Source organism: Dromiciops gliroides, chromosome 1 (genome assembly GCF_019393635.1).
Source record: "Dromiciops gliroides isolate mDroGli1 chromosome 1, mDroGli1.pri, whole genome shotgun sequence".
In the NCBI taxonomy this organism is placed as follows: domain Eukaryota; kingdom Metazoa; phylum Chordata; class Mammalia; order Microbiotheria; family Microbiotheriidae; genus Dromiciops; species Dromiciops gliroides.
In genome coordinates, this window is record NC_057861.1 from 737,660,242 (window position 1) to 737,682,747 (window position 22,506).

Consider the following 22,506-nt stretch of genomic DNA (forward strand, 5'->3'; position numbering starts at 1 on the left):
GAAGAAAGGAACGTGTAGCCCAGAAACAAACATACACACACAAACCACTGGAAAGGGCCATTGAGCCAGGCTGTTCATTATCGACTGTTGGAGAAAACAATCATCTGTCCTACATGGCATAGTCATCTGACTACTAGAAGACAGGGAGGCCTGGGAGGACAGGGAAGAGCTTTGGAGATTCTCCCGGACTCCCAGGGGTTCTTTGGACCCATGGTTTGTTTATTCTGCAGCCCGTTGGCTTCTTTGATAAGCAATGTGAAGTCCTCTTCAGAATTTATTTCTGATGCTGAGGACAAGAATTAGTCATATCAATCTTGAGGGAGTCAGGCTTAGAACGCAACACAAAGACTTTTTTAGGTCCAATTGCCTTTATAGTTTAATGGCATGCTAGGCATTTGAAAGCTACAGATGTTTCCTTGTCATTAACTATACTTGTCCAAAGATCTCGCAGGAAGGATATGATGGTTCTGAGACACGATCGAATGACCTAAAAGATATTATATTGTCAACCAGATCATAGTTTCAGTTGACAGCCCGCACAAAGGAGGCTAAGGAACACAAGCTTAAAAGACTCCTCAAGTGCCCTTCCCTGGGCTGAGAATGCTCACCAAAATCCTTTAATTTCCTGAAGATGAATGAAACGGAAATGACCTGCTTCTGGCCTACTGGGCTTTGCCAGTCGTTGTACGGAAACTGAGTGCTAATGTGTAAGAAATCCCCACAGGTCTCAGGGGCAGGAGAGGGTGGGGTGAAAGGAGAGGACACAGCTAGAATTCCATTTTGGTAGTAAGTGACATTATTATGAACAAGAGGTCTGTGTGCACAGAGTGAGAACTGGCCTCTTGACCTGGCTCCTTTTCCTAATCTCTTATCCTTGTTTCTTAACCAGGCAAGATCCACGCCTAGCCTGTGCCTTCCTTTTGGTAGGTGATCCTGCCTGCCAGACCCTAATAATTGGAAGATAATAATAAAAATTCGTATTTCTAGAGTGTTTCACAGTGTGCAAAGCACTCTTTCTTTTACATAGGATCAGAGAATCATGAGTTTAGAGTGGGAGGCCAATGAGACCTCCTCACTCAATTTACAAATGAGGAAGTAAAGTCAAGATAGGGTAAATACAACATCAGCTCCCTGAGAGCAGGGATTATTTCATTATTTTCATTTGTCTACCCAGGAAATGGCAAACCACTCCAGTATCTTTGCCAAGAAAACCTTGAATGGGGTCATGGAGAGTGGGACATTACTAAAATGTCTCAACAAGAACCTAGGTAGGCCTAATAAAAGTGTCCGTTGGGGGCAGCTAGGTGGTGCAGTGGATAAAGCACCGGCCCTGGATTCAGCAGGAATGAAATCATATTTCAAATTCAAATTCAAATCATACTTGACACTTACTAGCTGTGTGACCCTGGGCAAGTCACTTAACCCTCCTTGCCCAGCAAAAAAGAAAAAGAAAAAAAGTGCCTGTTGATTTAGTGAAGTGGTCAAGTAAGATTTGAACCTGAGTCCTTTGACTGCAAATAGAATGTCTTTTCTACATCCCATACTCCTTTATGTCACCTACCTGCTGGGCTTGTAGTTTTCATTATCCTTAATTCACATTAAAGGAAATTAAGAGTCAGGGATGATGAACTGCTTTGCTTAATGTCACAGTTGCTTGAAAACTCACTATCTTTTCTCCTTTCTGAGATTTTCCACTATTATATATCGAGGAAGTTGATCTAGATTATCTCTAATATTCATTTTACCATCACAATTTCTACTTCGTTCATAGGATCAAAGATTTCAAACTGAGAGCCATCTAGTCCACCAAACTCTGAAGACCCGAGTTCAAATTCTGCCCATGACATTTACCAGCCGTGGGTCCCCAGGCAACCTCTTTTAGCCTCTGATTCTTCATTAATATGGCCATTGGTTGTAGCCCAGTGGTAATATGTGGTGCAAATCTGAATTATGGGACCCCTTAAGGAGATTAATTATTTGTGCTAATAGGGGCCTGACTATATTTTTATTATTACAGATGAGAAACTAAGACCCAGAGTTTACATGACTTAGCCAAGTAGTAGCTGTGGAATGTGAACCCAGGGCTTCTGATGGAAAATCTAACCCTAACCCTAATTTTCCACTGGAAAGCCACATTTTCTTTCTTGATAAGGAGTTCCTGAAAGCTAAAAGACCTACTGAATGCAACACCTACTATTCTTGCTTGGTTTTGTCTCCTGGTCTCCCTCACCAGTGCTTGTTAATCACATTCTTAACTGTACTTTCATAATTCAAATTTGCTTGACTTTCTATCCATGGGCACTTATCACAATTCCTTTTTCCTGACACTCCTAACCTGTTTCTCCTTAAAAAAACAAAACAAAACAAACCACCAACAAAAAAACTCCTAAAAACAACAAAACAGGGGACATGTTCAAAGAAATGTCTCAATATAAATAGAGACTCTGGATTATTTGGGTCTGAACACCAATGATCAGTGCATACTTGCACCATGTTCATTCTATTAGGAAAAGTCTTTGGACTGTTATCTAATAAAACAGTCCTTATTTAGTTTTCAGTATCTGGCCCAGAGTTTGAGACAGAAAACAAAAGGAAGTCATTTAACCTTTCTGGGTCTCAGTTTACTCACATGTAAAATGAAGGGGATAGACGAGCTGTTCTCTAAGGTCTCTTTGGGCTCTGAATTTCTGATCCTAAGATCTCAATGAAATGCCTGGGGGCCATACCCGGTCCTCAGGTTGGGCTTGTTAGACTAGCACGTGGTACAGCGAGCAAGGCATTCCTGAGATCTGACTCTAAGAAGGATTCCAGGACCCAGAAGAAAAGATGCCCAGAGCTGCAGGTGCTGTGTTTTTACGGGCTTGAACCTTCTTCCCCCCCGCACAGCATAAACAGCTTTGGACTTCTCTCTGCTTTAATATCCCTAATGAAGTCAGGATCATTGAGCAGCCAGAAATGAAAGTTTATATTTCTGTAACATTACTCTGACTTTTAAACTTCTGAAGGGAATGTGTAAAATGGAGGTCTTTTATTTCTGCTTGGGGAGCTGTTACTGCATTCTGACCGGTGCTGTTTCAAGTGTAATTTTAACCTTGAATTGCAAATGTGTTGGCTGGAAGTGTATATAAATCATTTCAACTTTGCTTTTATTATAAAAATATTCTAGAATATAATTAGTTTTTAATCTGTCTGTTGGAATCAAAAGGAAAAGTTGAAGTCTATTCATGCTATTCATGTGGTGCAAAGGGCTCTTGTCCGTAATATTGGGGGAAAAATGTCTGTGCAAAAACCACAGTAGCTGTAGGGGGGGGGAATGATCTAAAACCAAAAGTAATATAATTATGAGCTATTAAAAGCTTGATATGCACAGTTTTAAGGGATGAATATATAAATGGCAATTAAACAAAACCCAGAGTCCATTATAATCACAATAAGATACTCTAGGGGATGCATTAGGATAGAATATGTCAACCCTACGGTCACCGCAACATTTGGCCCCACAATGAATTGGCTGGTCGATGTGGACAGCCCTGTTTTGTTGCTTTATCATTTTTTAAAAGACAATAATGTTGGAGTATTAAGCTTATTAGTAGAGCCCAGAGTATTCAGAGTTCTGCTAATTATAGGCAAAAGACACAGGATGTTGTCTTTGGAACAAATACACAACATACTGGACTTGTAGTCAAAGGATTTAATTATAATCCTGGCTCACTGAATATCTTATCTGTGTCACCTTGGGCAAGTCACTTCCCTGTTGGGAGCCTCTCTTTTTTATCTGTAAAATGACAGGATTGGACTAGATAGTCTCTGTCCCTTCCAGTTCTAAATCTATGCCCTGTGACATTAGGCCTGCCATTTTGTTTTTCAGAAATGATAAAATCCTTCCCACAAGGGTAAATGGCAAAGGGGAAGAGATATCTATTGGAGAGAAATACATTCTCTTCAACAAATAAGAACATGATTTAATACAGATTAACACCATAATGATTTCCATCATCAAAAATAACTCACTGAGCATATGATTGCAGCAGATTCTGTATTGAGTTCTATGCAATGAGATGCTCCTGGATTTTTTTCATTTATTTTTGCCTGGGATAATGAATGAATGAATGGTCAGATAGGTAGATAGTTACTAGATGGATAGTTGGATGGATAGATAGATGGAAAGAGGTAGTACAGTACAGGACCTAGAGCACTGGCCATGGAGTCAGGGAGACCCGGGTTCAAGTTGTGTTTCTGAAACACACTAGCTATGTGACCATGAACAAATCACTTAATCTCACCATATCCTCAGGAAACTTTCTTTTTTTTTTTTTTTTTTAAGGGCAACGGGGGTTAAGTGACTTGCCCAGGGTCACACAGCTAGCAAGTGTTAAGTGTCTGAGGCCGGATTTGAACTCAGGTACTCCTGACTCCAGGGCTGGTGCTCTATCCACTGCGCCACCTAGCTGCCCTCCAGCTCATTTTCAGATGAGGAAACAAAGACAAACAGGATTAAGTGACTTGTCTAAGGTCACACAGATAATAAATATCTGAAGTTGGATTTGAACTCAGGTCTTCCTGACTCCAGGCCTGGCGCTATATCCACTGCATCACCTAGCAGCCCACTATAAGAATAGCAACTTACATTTCTATAATTCTTTACTTTTGTTGAGTAAACAATTTCCTCAAAATAACTCTTTGAAGTAGGTAGCAAAAGTATTCTTGTCCCCATTTTATAGATAAAGAAAGAAACTCAGGAAGATCATAAAGCTTCTTTCTGCTCCTTGGTCCTGAAAATTAGCTCGTCTCTATTTTGAATTGACTTGCATGTGGGTATCTTCTCTGATATGATGCAGGCTCCTGGAAGGGAAGGGGTGCTCTATTTTCATCTTTGAATGCCCATTCCCTGACATGCATAAAAAATGCTTCTCAGTTCATTGATTGAGTGATAAGATGGGCTCCTCCTATTCTCACAGAGTTTATTGTGTAATAAGTACTTCTGGGCATCATCTGGCAATGAGCCTCTGCACTAAGTTAGGCTTGACCTGTCCATCATTGTGCCCACGGGGTAGGATCGGCCTCAGTTTTTGACTTTAGCAATTCAGGGTCACCTGGGTGCTGCAAAGAGGTATAAGACTAGGGAGATGACAATGAACAAAACAATGAAACAGGCCTTTATCCCTATCACTGCAGAATCTCCAGTGCTGCCAATTTAGAGATGGCTCCAAGGTGGGAGGAATGGCACAGTTCATTCATGAAGATTTAACAGGAGATTATCAAGCTGAAGCCCTGTAACCCAGGTGAGGAAAGGTCGGCACAAGCGGGCAGGGCTTCTACTGAGCATTGCTTGCGCTTCGTTGGTGAGAGGGCTGTCTGTGAGCTCATGTTATTAGAAATACATAGCACTGGGGGCAGCTAGGTGGCACAGTGGATAAAGCACCGGCCCTGGATTCAGAAGTACCTGAGTTCAAATCTGGCCTCAGACACTTGACACTTACTAGCTGTGTGACCCTGGGCAAGTCACTTAACCCCCATTGCCCGAAAAAAAAAAAAAAAAAGAATGTGAAATACATAGCACTGAGCCCCAGCTTGCTTGATAGTCTCCACGTCAAGGCTCATTACCTACATGGATGATTTTGAGCTCCTAACTAATACTCACAGAAGAAAACAAGAAGAGAAATCTGGAGTTGGCCTTCCTTTCCTGTTTGTTCTCCCCTATCCTGTGTTGGTAAATTAATTTGAATGGATCTCCAAAAGAACTAGCTTTATGGGAGCCTGAGGAAATGTAACATGAGGTAGGTGACAGAGGGCCAGCCTGTGACTGAGGAAGAACTGAGCCTAAGGCCTGGGTCAGATTATACATAAGTCTGGGAAGCCCCAGCAGGGCCCTTCATCGCTTTTTTTTGCTATTTATGGGGAGCAGGGGGTGCACTCCTTTGGCAATCTGGTGAAGCCTTTGCACACATTCTTAGGATAGTATTTTTAAATGCATAAAATAAAACATATAAGATTAAAAGAAAGCCACTTTTGTTGAAATAATGATCAAAATGTTAAAAAAGTTAAAATGTTAAAAAGTTAAATATAAAAATTTTAAATGTTAAAAAAGTTACATGTTAAAAAATGTAAAAATGTTTAAAATATTAAAATGTTAAATGTTAAAAACGTTAAAGGTTTAAAAATGTTTTGTTAAATAGCAAATGTTTAAAAATGTTAAAAGGGGGCAGTTAGGTGGCACAGTGGATGGAGCACTAGCTCTGGAGTCAGGAGGACCTGAGTTTAAATCCTCCCTCAGACACGTGATACTTACTAGCTGTATGACCCTGGAAAGCCACTTAATCCCAACTGTCTCACCCAAAATCAAAACAAATAAAATGTTAAAAAAAATCAAGTTCATAGACCCCAGGTTAAGAACTCTTCCTCTAAAACCATAAATTACAAATGAATCATCAGACTATAGTGCTAAGGTGCTTTGCCACACTCGAATTCCTCTACATCAATGAAATCACAGGGTTTGATGAAAAATGATCCCAGTTTGTGACTTTAAGACATAATGAGTATATCATATTTGTACTCTCCCTCTGCTTTCTCCTCACATTTCTCTTCCTTTCATCTGCTTCCCTCTCTCCTCTCTCTCTCTCTCTCTCTCTCTCTCTCTCTCTCTCCCCTCCCCCAATCCCTTTCTCTTCTCTCTGTCTCTTTCTCCCTTCCCCCTTCTCTATATAGGTATGGATATGTAAAGTGTGTGGATTCATATTTGTTATGCCTGAAACTGCCTTAGAGTTACAAGTGTAGCTTTGGGGTACTTTTCTCTCCTAATGTTTTTTTTCCCCCTCATCTGGACTTGTGATTTTCTATATTATGTTTTCTTTCCTTTTGTAAGTTTAAAATTCAAAATTTTTTTTTTCCAATTAGCATGCATTTCTTTCCCCCTCTCCTCCTCCACCCCCTTCAATGAGAAGGAAAAAAAGGAAAACAAATGATGGTGCATTTTTTTAGCTGATTGGAAATCAGCTTCGGAATTCTTGGCCACTTGGACCCAGGCTCTCTTCTGGAATGCCCAGGCTGGGCTGATGTCCAGAAGCAGGTTGGCAGAAGGGTCAGAGCGACGGGCAAGGTTTGGGCTGATAAGACATAGGGATCGAATGCTTCCTTTTCTGACTGTCCCCATGTTTGTAAGCTCCAGAGTGTAAGCAAAGCTCTGGCTTAGATTCTCAGAAAATGAGGTTTGTGTTTCATCTTCCCCTCCCCCCAAGCCCTTGCCCCCAGCCCCTCAGTGCCCTGGAGAAGAGGGATACGGGCTCTGGGAAGCTGCAACCGATAAAAGGAAAAACTATGCTGTTAAGATTGATGATACCTTATATTAGAGAAGCTGGAGAGATAATATGATTAACTGATTTTCTTTCATATCTCCTTTGATATAACAATACCTACAGAGAAGTCAGATATTAAAGAGGGCCTCATTCTTCAATATTGGTAGTGTTTCTGTGTGTGTGTGTATGGGGGGCAAAGGGGAAGGGGAGAAGAAAGGAAATAGGATCAAACAAAGGTTTTCAAAGAGGCCTGGGTAAAATAATATACCCACAGGTTACTAACAGGCAAACCTTTGATTATACGTACACAAAATTATAGGGATTTGACCCAGCAGGAATTGGAGTGAGAAAGACGCAGTATCAAATCTTGATTCTGACACTTGATTCAAACACTACCATCATCCTCAGATAATTGAGATCTAGAACTGGAGCAACTCTCAGAGGCCAACTGGCTCAATCCCCTCACTTTACAAACAAGGCACCTGAAGTCCAGGGAAATTAAGGCATCTGGGTGGCTCAGGGGGTAGAGCACTGGTCTTAGCGGTGGGAAGACTTCCATTCAAACCCTGCATAAATGTATGACTCCAGGAAATTCACTGAACCGTCCTTACCCTCAGTTTCCTCATCTGGAAAATGGGGATAATGATAGTGCCTACCTCCCAGGGCTGTTGTGAAGATAAAATGAGATAATATTTATAAAGTGCTTTGTAAACTTTAAGGCTCTAGATAAATGTTCTATGCTGTTCCGTGTTCTAGGCTAATCATGATGTAACTTATCCAACGTCATACAGGTAGGAAGCGAGAGGGAAGATTTGGCCCCATGTCTCTGATTCCAGAGCTCTCTCCATTTTATCAGACTACTGTTGAAAAAAAATGATATGGATATGCTCTAGAGTCAGAGGCATGGGGTCATGTCACTTTCTATCTACATGACATTGGATAAGTCAGGGCCTCCATTTCCCCATTTTTAAAGTAGGAGAGCTGAAGAAGATGGCCTCTGAGGGACCTCCCTCCCCTAGGTCCCTATTCCTATGATCCGTCATTATAATTATCATCCTCATCACCTCCCCCCCTTAAACTCAATGTTTCTTAAGAGCAGGGAACCTTCTTATTCTTTGGTGGGGGTCTTGTGCCCACTAGGCTGCCCAGAACAGAGTAGGTATTCAACAAGTATTTTCTGAAGGGAGAAATAAATAAGCCAACAGTCCTGAGCAAAATGTGCTGCCTAAAACTGAAGTCCTCATCACTGTCTGGAGTAGAAATAAAATCTGGCATGTTCAGTTTCTATCCTTCTCTGCCACAAATCCATCTCTCCTTGTGCCTCCCCTCACTCCCCAAAGAAAGGTTGGCTGTAGCACTTATTTCCTTAATCTAATTAGCTCAAGCTATTTTATCTTGCTTTTCTGATAAAACTTTATCTTACTAGATTTAAAAAAAATTAGTTAAGAATTCCCTCCGCCCTCCCCACAAACACCGAGGACATAAATATTTGGACTGTAATTTAATTTTATCACAATATAACAATGCTGGCTGCACTATTAGGAGGGAAACGGGTTCCATATTTTATTATCTCCTTCAGTCTGACAGCTCCTGCTGTCGGAAACAATGTAATAGCAATCACCACAGTTTCCTTTTGGGTCAACAGACGTTTAAAAAAATTATTGAAATGTTCACGGTTGCCTCTTACGTCAAACTCCTTGGTTTGTGGAGGCCATCAATAATCTGACCCTACTCTCCCTTTCTGACCTTATTTCCTACTGCTTCCCTATATGTCTCCTCTGCTCCAATCAGGGAAGCCTCTTCTGCGAACTCAGGCCATGGCCTCTCCTGTGTCTATGAACTCCCTTCTCCAGTCCTCCAGAGCAATGGTTCTCAAAATATGGTAGGGGATACCAGGGGGTTCCCAAGACCCTTTCAAGGGGGTCTCACAGGCTAAGCCTAATTTCATATTAAGATATTTTAATTTTTAATATGGTATATATGCACATGTATATATGAATATGGTATATATGTGTGCATACTATATATAACTATATACACATATGCATGTGTATATACACACATGCATACACGTATGTATATGTAGATAATGTGTATATATGTACACATCTACTTATCTATCTACCTATCCATCCATCCATCCATACATCCATTTGTCTAGACTAGTGCATTTCATCAGTTTGACACAGACTGGCAAATGTCAGTAAGTTATAGTTTTAGAGAATTTTCTGGAAGGAAGATTTGTACAATCAAGTGTCTCCTCCATGGGCACAAAGCTGCTAAATTTCTGGGGCAGGCCTTCCAAGGCCAGCACTTCATCCACTTTACTACTTTGCCTCTTTGCATTCTGCTTATCTCAGTCCTAATCATTCTTATTGGCCCAGTTTCAATCCCACTGTTTCCAGGAAAGCCTTCTCAAGGCTACTTCAACCCACAGAAATCTTTTTTCACTGACTTTCCATTATACCTAATCAGTATTCTGGGGCTTCGCCTTTTGTTACGTTTTAATTGTTATCTCACTTATGCTAGTTTTCATTCCACACCTGGATGGTGAGTTTCTTAAGCTGGGGAGGAGTCCCTCTACATGATACCTTTTGGCTATCTTCTGCAGGACCTAGCATTTTGTAGGCAGAGAAGTCCAGGTTGACCTTGGCAGTGTTGGATGGGAAAGCAACATAAAGCAAGTCAAAGCAAAGGTTATTAATTCTGTTTTCAAATGTACCTGATGGTAAGAGATGGGAACAGGTCTCCGGAAAACAATCCACTCCACAATTTCACTACATGGTGGGGTGGTCAAGGAACCAGTGTAGCGGTAATAGCTCCCTAGGGACGCTGGTAGGAGGTCCCGAAGGACGAATGGGTCCAGAAAGGTTTCCTTCTCTGTTCAAGAGAAAAACAAAAAGGAAATCATCATTCACAATCATCCTTACTCTATGGAAAGAAAAGCTTTCATGGCTCCTCCCCTCATCTCTCTGCTCAAATCCCACTTTCCGTAAAAGGTCTTTTCCTGGTTCTCCCTACTGCTACTAGGGGCTTCCCTCTGCAATTACCTCCCATTAACATTGTAAATCTCTTGCATATACACACTTATTTGCATGTAGTCAGCCCCAGGAGACAGAGAGTTCCTTAAGGGAAGGGATGATTTTGCTTTTCTTTGCATCCTCAATGCTTAGTATTGTACCTGACACATAGTAAGCATGTGATACATGCTTGTTGATTGCCTGCTGGGGAAGGATTGATATTGCAAGGCACATCCATGTCGTGTTCCTTTTTATTGTCTATAACAGGGGTCAGAATTGTATTTGAAAATGTAAAAACCGTGGCAGCTAGGTGGAGCAGTGGATTGAGTACTGGCCCTGGATTCAGGAGGACCTGAGTTCAAATCCAGCCTCAGACACTTGACACTTACTAGCTGTGTGACCCTGGGCAAGTCACTTAACCCCAATTGCCTCAAAAAGAAAAAAATAAAGAAAATGTAAAAACCAGTCTTAGTTCAGAGCCCTTACAAAACAGGCAGTGGGCTGGGTTTGGCCCCAGGGCTATAATTAGCTAAACCCAGGTCTACAGTTATGATGGGCAGGGCTGTGGTTCTGGAGAGGTAGGGAAGAGAGAGGAAATCACAAAGTTCCTTATGTCTCCATACATTAACTGGCCACCCTGAGATCAGATCCTACCATACAGTAAAGAATGGATTTGGAAATTCATCCATGTGGGCTTTGTATCTATCTAATGACACTGATGACAATCCTTTCACTCCTGCCCCATCTTGTGTGATGTTCCTCCATGGTCTTCACACACTGTCCATACTGGGAACCCTCTTTGCTTCTTTTTAGCACTGTATGGCCATCAGTGGAGTTCATGGGCTGTTCAGCAGCCATCTCTCACTTAACCAAAATGACTAACTCATCCTGCCGTGCACAAAAACAAAGCTACTGAAAAATCATCTTCTTTTATAGGCTGGGGAACCTTGGTATAGTAGAAAGTATGCTCCCGGCTTTGTAGTCAGAGAACCTGGGTTCAAATCCCAGCTTTGCTTCTTACTATCTAGTGACTGTGGACAAATCACTCCGTCTCTCAATGTTTCCATTTTTTCATCTGTAAAATGAGGGTAGAATTAGGTGATGAATTATCTCTAAATCTATGATCTCACTTTAACTTCTGTTGGCTGAAAATATCCTCAGATCTTTCCCAAGGAAAAACTGAAAAAAATTGCTAAAACTGAAAAAAAAAATTCACATAAAGACTTTTAAAATGGACTTGAAATGGGTAAAACACTGGGAAACTAGTATTAATTTAAAAATTACATTAACAGGTATAATTAAGTGCACTTTATTTCCTAGAAGTTATTCTCTCTCTCTCTCTCTCTCTCTCTCTCTCTCTCTCTCTCTCTCCCCCCTCCCTCCCTCCCCCTCTCCTTTGATTTTGACTTCATCATTCTAGAGAACTCCTGAACTCCTTTATGCAAATTCTCTCTACTTATGCAAATTGGGAAACTCATCTATAGGTGCTTGTGGACACTGAGGGGTTAAGTTACCCAGGGTAACTCACCCAGCATTTGTCAGAGGCAGAACTGATGGTTTTTCTGATGCCAAGGCTGGTCCTCTAGTCACGAAACCACACTGCTTCCTCTTTCCCAACCTTGGTACTAGCCACTTGGAATGACATATTTAGCATGAATCTCTATATGATGTATGACATCAATATTACCTTGTTTTAAGGAAAAGACTTGTGAATGAGGCCTGACAGAATCATCTCAGCAGAGAGTTCCCATCTCTCCACAGTGATGACTTACTACAGAAAGTCACTTTAAGTTAATCATCTTGTGTAAGTGGCTGCAAATCAAAGACTCAAGAGCCTTCTAGGAATAATGGTGAGAGCTCTGAACAGAAATCAGGAACCCATCTCAGACAACAGCCAGCTCTGCGACACTTAATCTGAAGGTATCTCAGTTTCCCTATTTGTTCAGCACAACCACAGAGGTGAGGAAGAGCTCACAGATGAATAGAATGCTGGAAAAAAGAGAGCTGGATTTGAAGTGAAGGGATCTGGGTTCAAGACCTGACCTTGGCTACTGCTGCCTATGACCAGAAGCAAATCACTTCACTTTTTCTGTGCTTCAGTTTCCTTATCTTCCTTCCTCTTGGAAAGCAATATCTATAGTGGGAAAGAACTGTCTGCAGTCAGAAGGCTTGGATTCAAATCCTGCCTCATTCTATTCTCTAGAGTTCTCTTTCTCCTTGTCAACCTCATTTTAACTCTGGAGAAAAATTGTAATATTCATTCTCTCTCATTAGTTGATTGTCTCTCTCAGAGTTGATTGTCACCCCCTGGAACACCCACCATTCCTTGACCATATAAGGTCTGAGCCCAGCACCATGAGGGTCTTTGATATTCAAGAGCACCACTGACCTCTATTCTTAAAATGGTAGCATTATTAATAAAACCTCTAATTACCCAGAAAAAAAAGAAATATCTGGTCCCATGCTCTGCTCTTCTGATAGTCTGCCTGGATGGTTATTTCTGGAGTTGTTGTTGAGCCATTTCAATTGTGTCCGACTCTTTATGACCCTATTTGGTATTTTCTTGGCAGAGATACTGGAGTGGTTTGCCATTTCCTTCTCTGGCTCATTTTACAGATGAGGAAAATGAGTCAAACAGTGACTTACCCAGGGCCACACAGCTAGTAAGTGTCTAAGGATAGATTTGAGCTGAGGAAAATGAGTCTTCCTGACTTCAGGCCTAGCATTCCATCCACTGAACCACCTGGCTGCCATTACCTGGCACACAGTGAGTAGTTAATAAATGTTCTTTCTGTTGACCTGGGATGCTGAGCAAGTCACTTAATGTCTCTGTGCCTTGGTTTCCTCTTCTACAAAATGAAGGCAGTTGTTCTCAATTATCTTTACAGCTTCCTTCAGTTCTAAATCTCTGATCCTTTGAGCTTAAACCAGGCATTCAAATGTCAACACCAATTTGAAAAGCCTCCACCAGCAACATATGACATACCCCAGGAGGCCAAGCTCTGTCCATAACCCCCCACCCCACCCCACTTGTCCCCATCCACCTCCCTCCCTCTTGGTAGAGGGATCCTGTTGTTCTTTCAACCACTCACTTGCCACAGCTCATTTGGAGCAGGAACTTGCCCTAGTGCCAGGGGATGCTCTCACCTTTAAATAGGGGTAAAAATAGTGCCAACTGAAATCTCCCCTAGGGGACGGGTGAAGAAAGGCCAAGAGAAACCATTAGAGCAAAAAGGGACTTGGTGTTTAGGCAAATGACAAGAGGGAGGCTAGTAGACAGGGTGGGAAAGAGGGAGGAAAAGGGAGAAAACAGCTCGGAGGAAGCCTCCCTAACATAAGTCACTGTTATCTGCACTGCTTGATGCTCATTTCTGCACTGATTCAGATAGTCTTCCTACAACTTTACTTTCTCCCTGCCCTCATCTTTGTCCTTCTCACTATCCCTTGAATCTAGAAAGTCACTTTAAATTTAAACCCAAACTTGGCAATAACTAACGGCTTTAATTTAAGGGCTTTTAACTGTAAGCTGTAGCTTGAGTTAATATCCTGGCTACCAGACGGAGTGCACATTGGCATGGCCAGGACGGTCAGATTTGTGCTTGGCTGCTTCTGTGTTTTCTGGGCTGGAAAAATAATGAAAACAGAGCTGAAGAGAGAGGACCTGTGTGGACTTTGCTTAGCAGCCTTGGAGTAACAATATTTTTTTCTAAATGATATTGGTGAGTGAAACCTTTCAGCTAGCCAATGACCCACAATACCCTGCCTCAGGATCAAGGGTAAAGGCTTAACAGACAGTGAAGGCTTTCTCATTTTATTTATTTTGCATCTATTTTGTTTTTTAAAACTACATGAAAATTTACGAATAGCAGATCACATATTTATAGGTTTCTAGACCTTAAACCTGGGAGGAAACTTATAGGCCAAGAGTCCAACTCCCTCATTTTAGAGAGAAGGATTCGGGGCTTAGAGGTTTATTGACTTGCTCAAAGTCATACAGGTAGTAAGTATCTGGGGCAGCATTTGAACCCAGATCCTTGGACTCTGGGATCAGCATTATTTCTATTTATTTAACTGGAAACCTGTAGCTGCAGCACAGTAGAGTGGAAACGCCTGCAGGGTAGGGACGATTTTCATTTTGGGAGACAATGTAACACAGGAGATAAAGTACTGTACTTGGGAGTTAAGAGACCTGGATTCGGACTCTGCCTTAGACACTTATGAACTTGTATGACCAAGTCACTTAATTTCTATGACCCTCAATTCCCTCACTTGTAAAACAGGGGTGAAAAAAACACCAGAACAAATTATATCATAAACATAAGGCTCTTTACAAATCATAACCTACTATGTCAACATTGTTAAAATCCGTGTAGGGAAATTTAGATGAGGAAGACCCCTCTACTGTGGCTGATTGTTTCCTATTCTGCACTTCTGGCCTTGGAGAGCAGCCTGGGTACTGAGGGGTTAATGGAGCTGTGCTGGGTCACAGGGTCAGCTTGAGTGGGGCAGAGGACTTCCTGAGTCTGAGGCTCACTCTCTATCCACCACACCACAGCCCTACCTCATCACTGTCATTATAATTAGTGCAGTTTCATTTAGTTTAGACAGAAGTGGTCCAGGGACACGTTTTTATCCTGCTACTTGTTCTTAGCTCTTTATATTCTATGGACTATTCCACACATGGCTAAAAGAACTTTTCTACAACTAAATAAAATCTTGGGATATAAGTTCATCTCGCCATAGGTTCACTGAAAGTATCTTCTGTTGAAATTCCGTTGCAAGCAGGACAATGGGAATAATAATGCACATTCTTGTTACCATAATTAGTATAATATTAGAATCACATACATGTTACTGTTATGGTCACAATTAGTATTGCTAATCTTTTATTATTCTTTGAATACAACAGTGCCTGGTGCAGTACCTGGCATATAGTAGGAACTTAATATATGCTTATTGATTAATGGGCACAAACTAGCAACAAGTAATACTCATTAAACCAAGGGTTTTTTCCCTTTTCTTCCCGAATGTGTTCTTATATCGATGATGTTAAATAAACAATCCATAGAAGGTATAGACTGTGGAAAAACCAATGGATTGAGCAATCAAGAGATTCTTGTGTCTTTCTAATTTTGCAAGAGAGAAACCCATCTGAAGATATCACTCTGACCAGACCTCAGCTTTTAAAGAGGAAATTCAGCAAACCTTCCCCCTTCAATCTTAGAGGATGTGGAGTGAGGTCCATCTTCTCAGGGCCCTCCAGCGATGCTGGTGGCTTCAGCTGGGACTCTGAGAACAGGCCAGAGATGGCTTTTGCCATTTCGGCATCAGCTGAAAAAAGACCATCTGTCCTTGTCCTCTGAGGAGTGGCCACAGCTGCCTGGGCTGGGGGGTTCCAGATTTATTGCTTCAAAGTTACAGCCAAATGTCAGATTAGCAGAGAGGAAAAAAAATCTTTCCTGTCTTGTTTCCATATTTACTATAGCCTCTTAAAATGTTTAGCTTCTTTCAAGGCTCAACCCAAGTGTCACATTCTACAGGAAATTTTTCCCAAGTCCCCTTGGTCGTCACTTCTCTATTCCTTCTCAAATTACCTACCTGTTTAATTACTGTATCTGATCAAGAGCATGGACACTCCTTGAAGATAAAGATATTTTTCACTTTGTCTCAGAATCCCTAACACCTAGTAGGATGTTTTCTACCCAGTAGACACTTAATAAATGCTTGCAGAATCAATTAATATCCACAATCCCCATCATTCTCTAAAGCAGGGACTTCCTCTGTCTGGTCCTTTGGGCTAAAGTCTGGTGAAGCCTAGAGACCCCTTCTCAGAATCACATTCTTGTTTTGTTTTGTTTTTTTTGCAGGCAATGGGGGTTAAGTGACTTGCCCAGGGTCACACAGCTAGTAAGTGTCAAGTGTCTCAGGCCGGATTTGAACTCAGGTACTCCTGAATTCAGGGCCAGTGCTTTAACCACTGCGCCATCTAGCTGCCCCCAGAATCACATTCTTAAATGGATAAAATTAAATACAGAGGACTGACTATAAAGGAGACCAATTATATCAAAATAGTTATCAAAATATTTTAAAAATCTAGTCCACAAACTTCAGGTTAAGAACTGTGCATGGCAGGTTCTATAAAGCATTCAGATGGACTCACAGCATCATAATCTTAGCTTTGGAAGAAACACTAGAGATTCTTTCACCAAACTACTTTATTTTACACATGAGGGAATTTAGACTTGGTGAGAAGAGATAATTTCCCCAAAGACAAGGTAAAGAGATTCAATCTCAGTACTCCAGATACTTCTTTCTTCTTGAACTTGAGTTTCTTCATCTAAAAAATGAAGGAGTTGGGTTAAATGTTCTTTAAGATCTCCTTCCAGCTCTGAAACTGTAACTCCATGATCCCACCACTGTGTTGTCAGGCTCATTCCTGACCTGCTGCTGCTGGGAACTCGCTCCCCTGGATTGTTTCTTCTCTCTGTATTCCTCTAATTTTCAATCATTCCTAATCAGCTGGCTTCTTCACTGCTGCTTACAAACAAGTCCAGATCCTTCAAAAAAAAAACCACAACAAAACCCAAACCACCACAAAAACAACAACAATGCCCCTCACTTGACTCTACCATCCCCTCAAACTGTCATTCAATATTTCTCCTTCTCCTGGGCAAAGGACTTACTTTTCTTGGAAAATGTCTTCTATACTTCTTGCTTCCATGTCTTCATCAGCTCCTTATGACCTGACTTCCGATCCCATCACCAGACTCAAACTTCTCTCTCCAATGTTGCCAATAATCTCTTAGTTGCTAAGTCCAATGGCCTTTCCACATTGGTTATCTTCTTAGTCCTTTCTGCAGCTTTTTCTACCGCTAACCAACTATTTTCCCCAGATTGTTTCCTGGGTTCTGTGCCATCTGAGGTTTCTTTGCTAAATTATCAGTCACTTATTTCTCACCAATTAAGTGTAGGGTGTCTTCCAAAGCCAGATTATGGGTCCTCCTCTCTGTAGGATCTTATAAACTCTTGTGGGTTAAAATACAAACTTTACAGACATGATTCTCACATCTATAGATGGAACTATAATTAATCTCTCTCCTAAATTCTATGGTCAGATCACACAAGCTACCTGCCAGACAACTCCATTCAGATGTCCCATTGGCACCCCAAACTCAATGTGTCAAAATCAGAAATTATTTCCTCCTCAAAGGAGCCAAGTTTCCATATACCTTTAACTTTGGTATCATCTTCAACTCTCATTCTTACTTATTCCACAAATCTAGCCCTCTGTCAAATCTTGTCATCTCCACTTTCACAACATCTATCACATGTGACCCTTTCTACTGATAAAGGCCACTATTCTAGTATGGGCCCCCATTACTTCTCACTTGGAATACTGTTATAGCTTTCTAATTAGCCTTGATGCCTCTAGTTTCTCCCTACTCCAACTCATCTTCTACTCAACTATTAAGGTGATTTTCCTAAAGGACAAATCTGATCATGTCATTACTATTACTATCTAATGTTTCCCTATTACCTCCAGGAGTTAATAAAAAATACCAGTTAGCAAAAAGCTCTTCACAATTTGCCCAGTTCCTGGATTTCCAGTTTTCTTATACTTTATTTCCTTCTACGTGATGATCTATGATCCAGCTAAACTGGCATTTTGCTGTTTCTAACACATGACAATCCAGCTCCTATTTCTGTCTCTTTGCCCTGACTGTCCCCCATTTCTGGAATCCTCTCTTCTCACTGATGCCTCCTCATTTTCTTGGCTTCCTCCGTCTTCTGGCTCAAATCCTGCTTGCCACAGGAGGCATCTCGGTATCCATCCCCTCCTCCCCCACTAGCTGCTAGCAAAGCTTTGGGATTTCCCTCTGGGATTATCTTCCATTGACTCTGTATGTCTCTAAGAGGCACCTAGTTATTTACATGTGCGACAATGTGAACCGCTTCTAGGAATTGCCTTTCTTTGTATCTACAGCTTGTAGCATAATATCCGACACATAGTATTTGCTTAATAAATATCTGTTGACTGATTGATCAAAGACACCACCATCCTTCCAGTAACCCAAGTTTGCAATTTTGGAGCCATCCCTGACTCTCCCTCAGCACCTACACTGAATCAGTTGCCAAGTGTTGTTGCTTCTACCTCAGTAGCATTTCTTTGTCTATCTCCTCCTCTCTACTCACACAGTGATCAGCTTAGTTCAGGCCCTCACTGTCTCTTGCCTTAACTATTGAAATAAATCCTTCACTGATCCCCTTGCTTTTGGTCTCTCCACTCAACAATTCATCCTCCACACTGCTGCCAAATATTCTTAGAGCACAGGACCATATCATTACACCACTCAAAAGCCTTCAGTTGGCTTCCTCTTGATTCTGGGCTAAATACACTTCCTAAGCCTGGAATGTGAAGCCCTCCACAACTGAGCCATCACCTACCCATTGGGCTTTATTTCACATTACTCTCCTTTACATTCTCTCCCCTCCTGAAACTCAACATTCCATCTTCCACTGATTTGTAGAGAATAGAGCCTGTTTCATTCTTTGGCTCTGTATCCTTTATTTATTTATTTTCTTCTTCTTGTTTGTTTGTTTGTTTTTTTGGTGAGGCAATTGGGGTTAAGTGACTTGCCCAGGGTCACACAGCTAGTAAGTGTTAAGTGTCTGAGGCCGGATTTGAACTCAGGTACTCCTGACTCCAGGGCCAGTGCTCTATCCACTGCGCCACCTAGTGGCCCTCTGTATCCTTTATTGTTGTTGCTGTTGGGTCATTTTAGTCATGTGTGACTCTTCACGACCCCATTTGGGGTTTTCTCGGCAAAGATAATGGTTTGGCATTTCCTCTTCCAGCTAATTTTATGGAAGAGGAAACTGAGGCAAGCAGGGTGAAGTGATTTGCCCAGAATCACATAACTAGTAAATACCTGAAGCTGGATTTGAATTCAGGAAGATGAGTCTTCCTGACTCCTGGCCCAGCATTCTATGTACTATTTTCACACACACTCCCACACCCCCCACATCCTCCCCCCCCACACTGTGAGATTTAAAATTGGATATTAGATCATAAATCTCCCCTACTTAACCCTTCCCTTAACTCATCTCCCAGACTAGTAAATGGAAGAAGCTTCTGGTTTTCTAGATAGAGCCTTTATTGTATATAAGGTGTTGTTGATTAGAAGGATAGGAAAACAGAAATACAGTACAAATCGTCTTAAATCTAGGCTTAGTCTATATTCCTTATAAAAACTCACCAAACCGATTTAGGCCACCTTTGGAGTGAGTCAGACCGTCTGTGCCGCGCCGCCCGGCGTCCCGCCAAGCCGGCAAAAAAAAGGCTACTCTCCTTCTCTCCACCCCGGAAGTCCCCAAAAACCCGGCAGGCAGTCTGACATGCGCAGCAGGCGCACTGTACCTGGCAGGCAGTCTGACATGCGCAGCAGGCGGACTACCCGGCAGGCAGTCTGACATGCGCAGCAGGCAGACTGTTCATCTCCTCCCCAAAAGGGTGGTCCTTGAAAAACTGGCGTCTTTCAGTTATCCTAACCGACTGTTAAAAACTTTCATATTTTACCACATTTCCCCCCTTTGCTTCCTCAAGAAACGGAATGTTTCCTTGATGGAACAGTAAAAAGAACATAATAACTTTTGCTGACTAATAATATGCGAACAACAATACAGAAAAGGAAGAGAGGAAAGTTTTTGTCCAGAGGGGCGATTTTTTTTTTTTTTCCTCATGAACCGACGCTTTGACATTAGTCTTGCAAAGGGAGAGCCTCTGCAGAGAGTACATGTTACAGATAGTATATAACAGAAAGGAGATAGTAAAAGCTAATAAAGCAAAACAGTTCATATAAAGTCTCTGAGTTCTCTTGTCTTCTTGAAGTGGTAAGATGTCATCAGGAGGAAACTGGATTCTGGTCTGGAAAACTGGATTCTGGACTCTGGTCTGGAAAGCTGGATTATCTTCTTTAACTGTTTGAATTGCTGTATTTTTAAAACCTTAGCATAGCATTGTCAATGATCAAATTAATAAATTCCATTACATTCCCTCCTTTATATGGTTAGACTTGTAATAGAGGGTTGAGGTAGTTATGCAATGTGTAACACTTTTTACCACCATGTGTCTGGATCAAAGCCAAATTTAGTATGTGTTCATGACACCTGAAAATGTTATGGAAAGGTTATCATACCATATCTCATGGTTCTGAGACAGCCAGTGATTGTGCTAGGCCACAGGTGAATTCAACTGAGATAAAAAGATAAATAAGTTCAGTTAAATTAGGTTAAATTAGGAGGGAGAGAGGATGAATACTGGACTGTGCCTAGTAATTGTGCTCTACATAGTCACCATCATAAGCAAACCATGGACTTACGTATACCTGTCTCTCCTTTTGTTGCACATATATTCTCTCCAGGGCCTGCATCAGAGTTCACAGCAAGTTAGTCTCTGAAATGATAAGTTTCCATATTTCTGAAATCTCATTAATTTCACCAAAGACAATATGATGGTAAAAATGTGTGCTATGCTGCATAACTGAGAATATATTAGTGATATATACAATAATTCCAAACCATACCCAGAGTATAATGACATATAAATAATAAACGAATGTAAATAGCTGATTATATTAGACATTGTTACATAATCTTCTTTTAGACATTATTACATAATCTTCTTTTAGCAATTAGACCACATCATCTTATACATGAATTCTCTAGTATAACAGTAGCAGATACTTAAAGTGGTGATTAATTCATCAAAAAGAAATAAGACTTCAATAAGCAAGATTCAATATTCAATAGCATATACTTAAAATGCCTTTGAAAAGTCACTTAGTTTACAAAATCGGGTTTTTAAAGAAAAGCAAAAGAAACAAAAGTAAAAAAAAAACAAAGCAAAACCAAAAACCAAAAATAAAAGGCAAAAGATTCGCTAAGCACCCTTTTGTGCTCTTAAAGAATTTAAAGGTGTGGTGAATTCCAGGTCTTTTCAGTGCCTTTCAAAAGTCAAAACAAAACAAAAAGCAAAAAGGATAAAATAAAAAAAAATAGGTATAGGGTAGGGAAAAGGGTGGGAGAAATTGAGGTGGGCCAGAAAACTAGGCCATGTGCTTCAGTGCTTTTGCCTGTGGAAGGAAATGCTTGTTAAATTTTAAGGTATTTAAGCTGCTAGAGTTTGGGGTATGCCACATTGTTTTAACTGGTTCCCCAATTCTCTGCATGCCAAAGTGGCAGGGGTTTCTGAATTGTCATTGATCTTTCTAATGCTGTCATAATGTTCTTTATGGTAGAAAATGTGGAGTTCTCTAGCATCAGTTTTGTCTGTGCCACTGATTTTCAATAAAGGCTGATTTAATTGATGAACCACAACATTCAGCTGATGCTGCTTAGCAAATGCTACAATTGAATCATTTCCTCCCCACTTTCCAAATTTCTTTAATTCATCAACATATTCTTCAAAAGGGGAGTCATTTACTATAAAAGACTCAAACTCTTGTCTATGGTTAATCATATAAGAAGCAGCTTCTTGTCTGTGTCTGAGATGATTTCTACAGTGACCTTCTAGCTGGTCTGCTAAAGCCCTAAAAAGGCAATTTCCGTCTCCTGATACTTTACGAAGACTGAGTCCCAAAGCATTTAACTGATCAGTGGGATTATTAAATGGGAACTGCCTTTTTCCTCTGAACTCTCTTTGCTCTTTAACAGTTGCTATCTTTAGGGTTTTTACCTCTTTAGCGTCTACCTCAGGTCTATCTGAAATCTCTTCACCTATGAATGGTGCAGGCTTTATATGAGAGCAATGAATCCATGAGTCTTTTTCACCAATTTTAATGGCAGTAGGAGTTGTCAATAATACCTGAAAAGGTCCTTCCCAGGCAGGTTGAGTTCCACTGGTTTTCTGAAAATTCTTTACATATATTTTATCTCCTGGGTTGAAGTTATGCAATGAAAAGTCTAATGGTCCTGCCTGGACCACAGCTCCTGCCTCATGGAGTTCACGTAGCCTGGTCTGTAATTCCTGTATATAGGAAGCAACAGAAGTATCACCTCCCACCAGTGATGTATAAACTGGGGAAAAAGTTTTAGCTTGGATAGGAGGGTGACCAAAAAGCATTTCATAAGGAGATATATGAAGTTCTCCTCTTGGTCTACTTCGTAGATAGAATAATGCCAATGGTAGAACATCA

The 22,506-nt window shown here is 41.0% G+C and overlaps 1 protein-coding gene across 2 annotated transcripts in view; it reads right to left on the reverse strand.

Moving 5' to 3' along the window:
* The window catches only part of PTPRG (protein tyrosine phosphatase receptor type G), an 848,612-nt gene that overhangs the window by 177,209 nt on the left and 648,897 nt on the right, over positions 1–22,506 (reverse strand). For both annotated transcript variants that reach the window (XM_044004271.1, XM_044004263.1), the window contains exon 7: positions 10,015–10,172. In XM_044004271.1, coding sequence (XP_043860206.1) covers positions 10,015–10,172 — 158 coding nt within the window. The remainder of the gene's footprint in view (positions 1–10,014; positions 10,173–22,506) is intronic.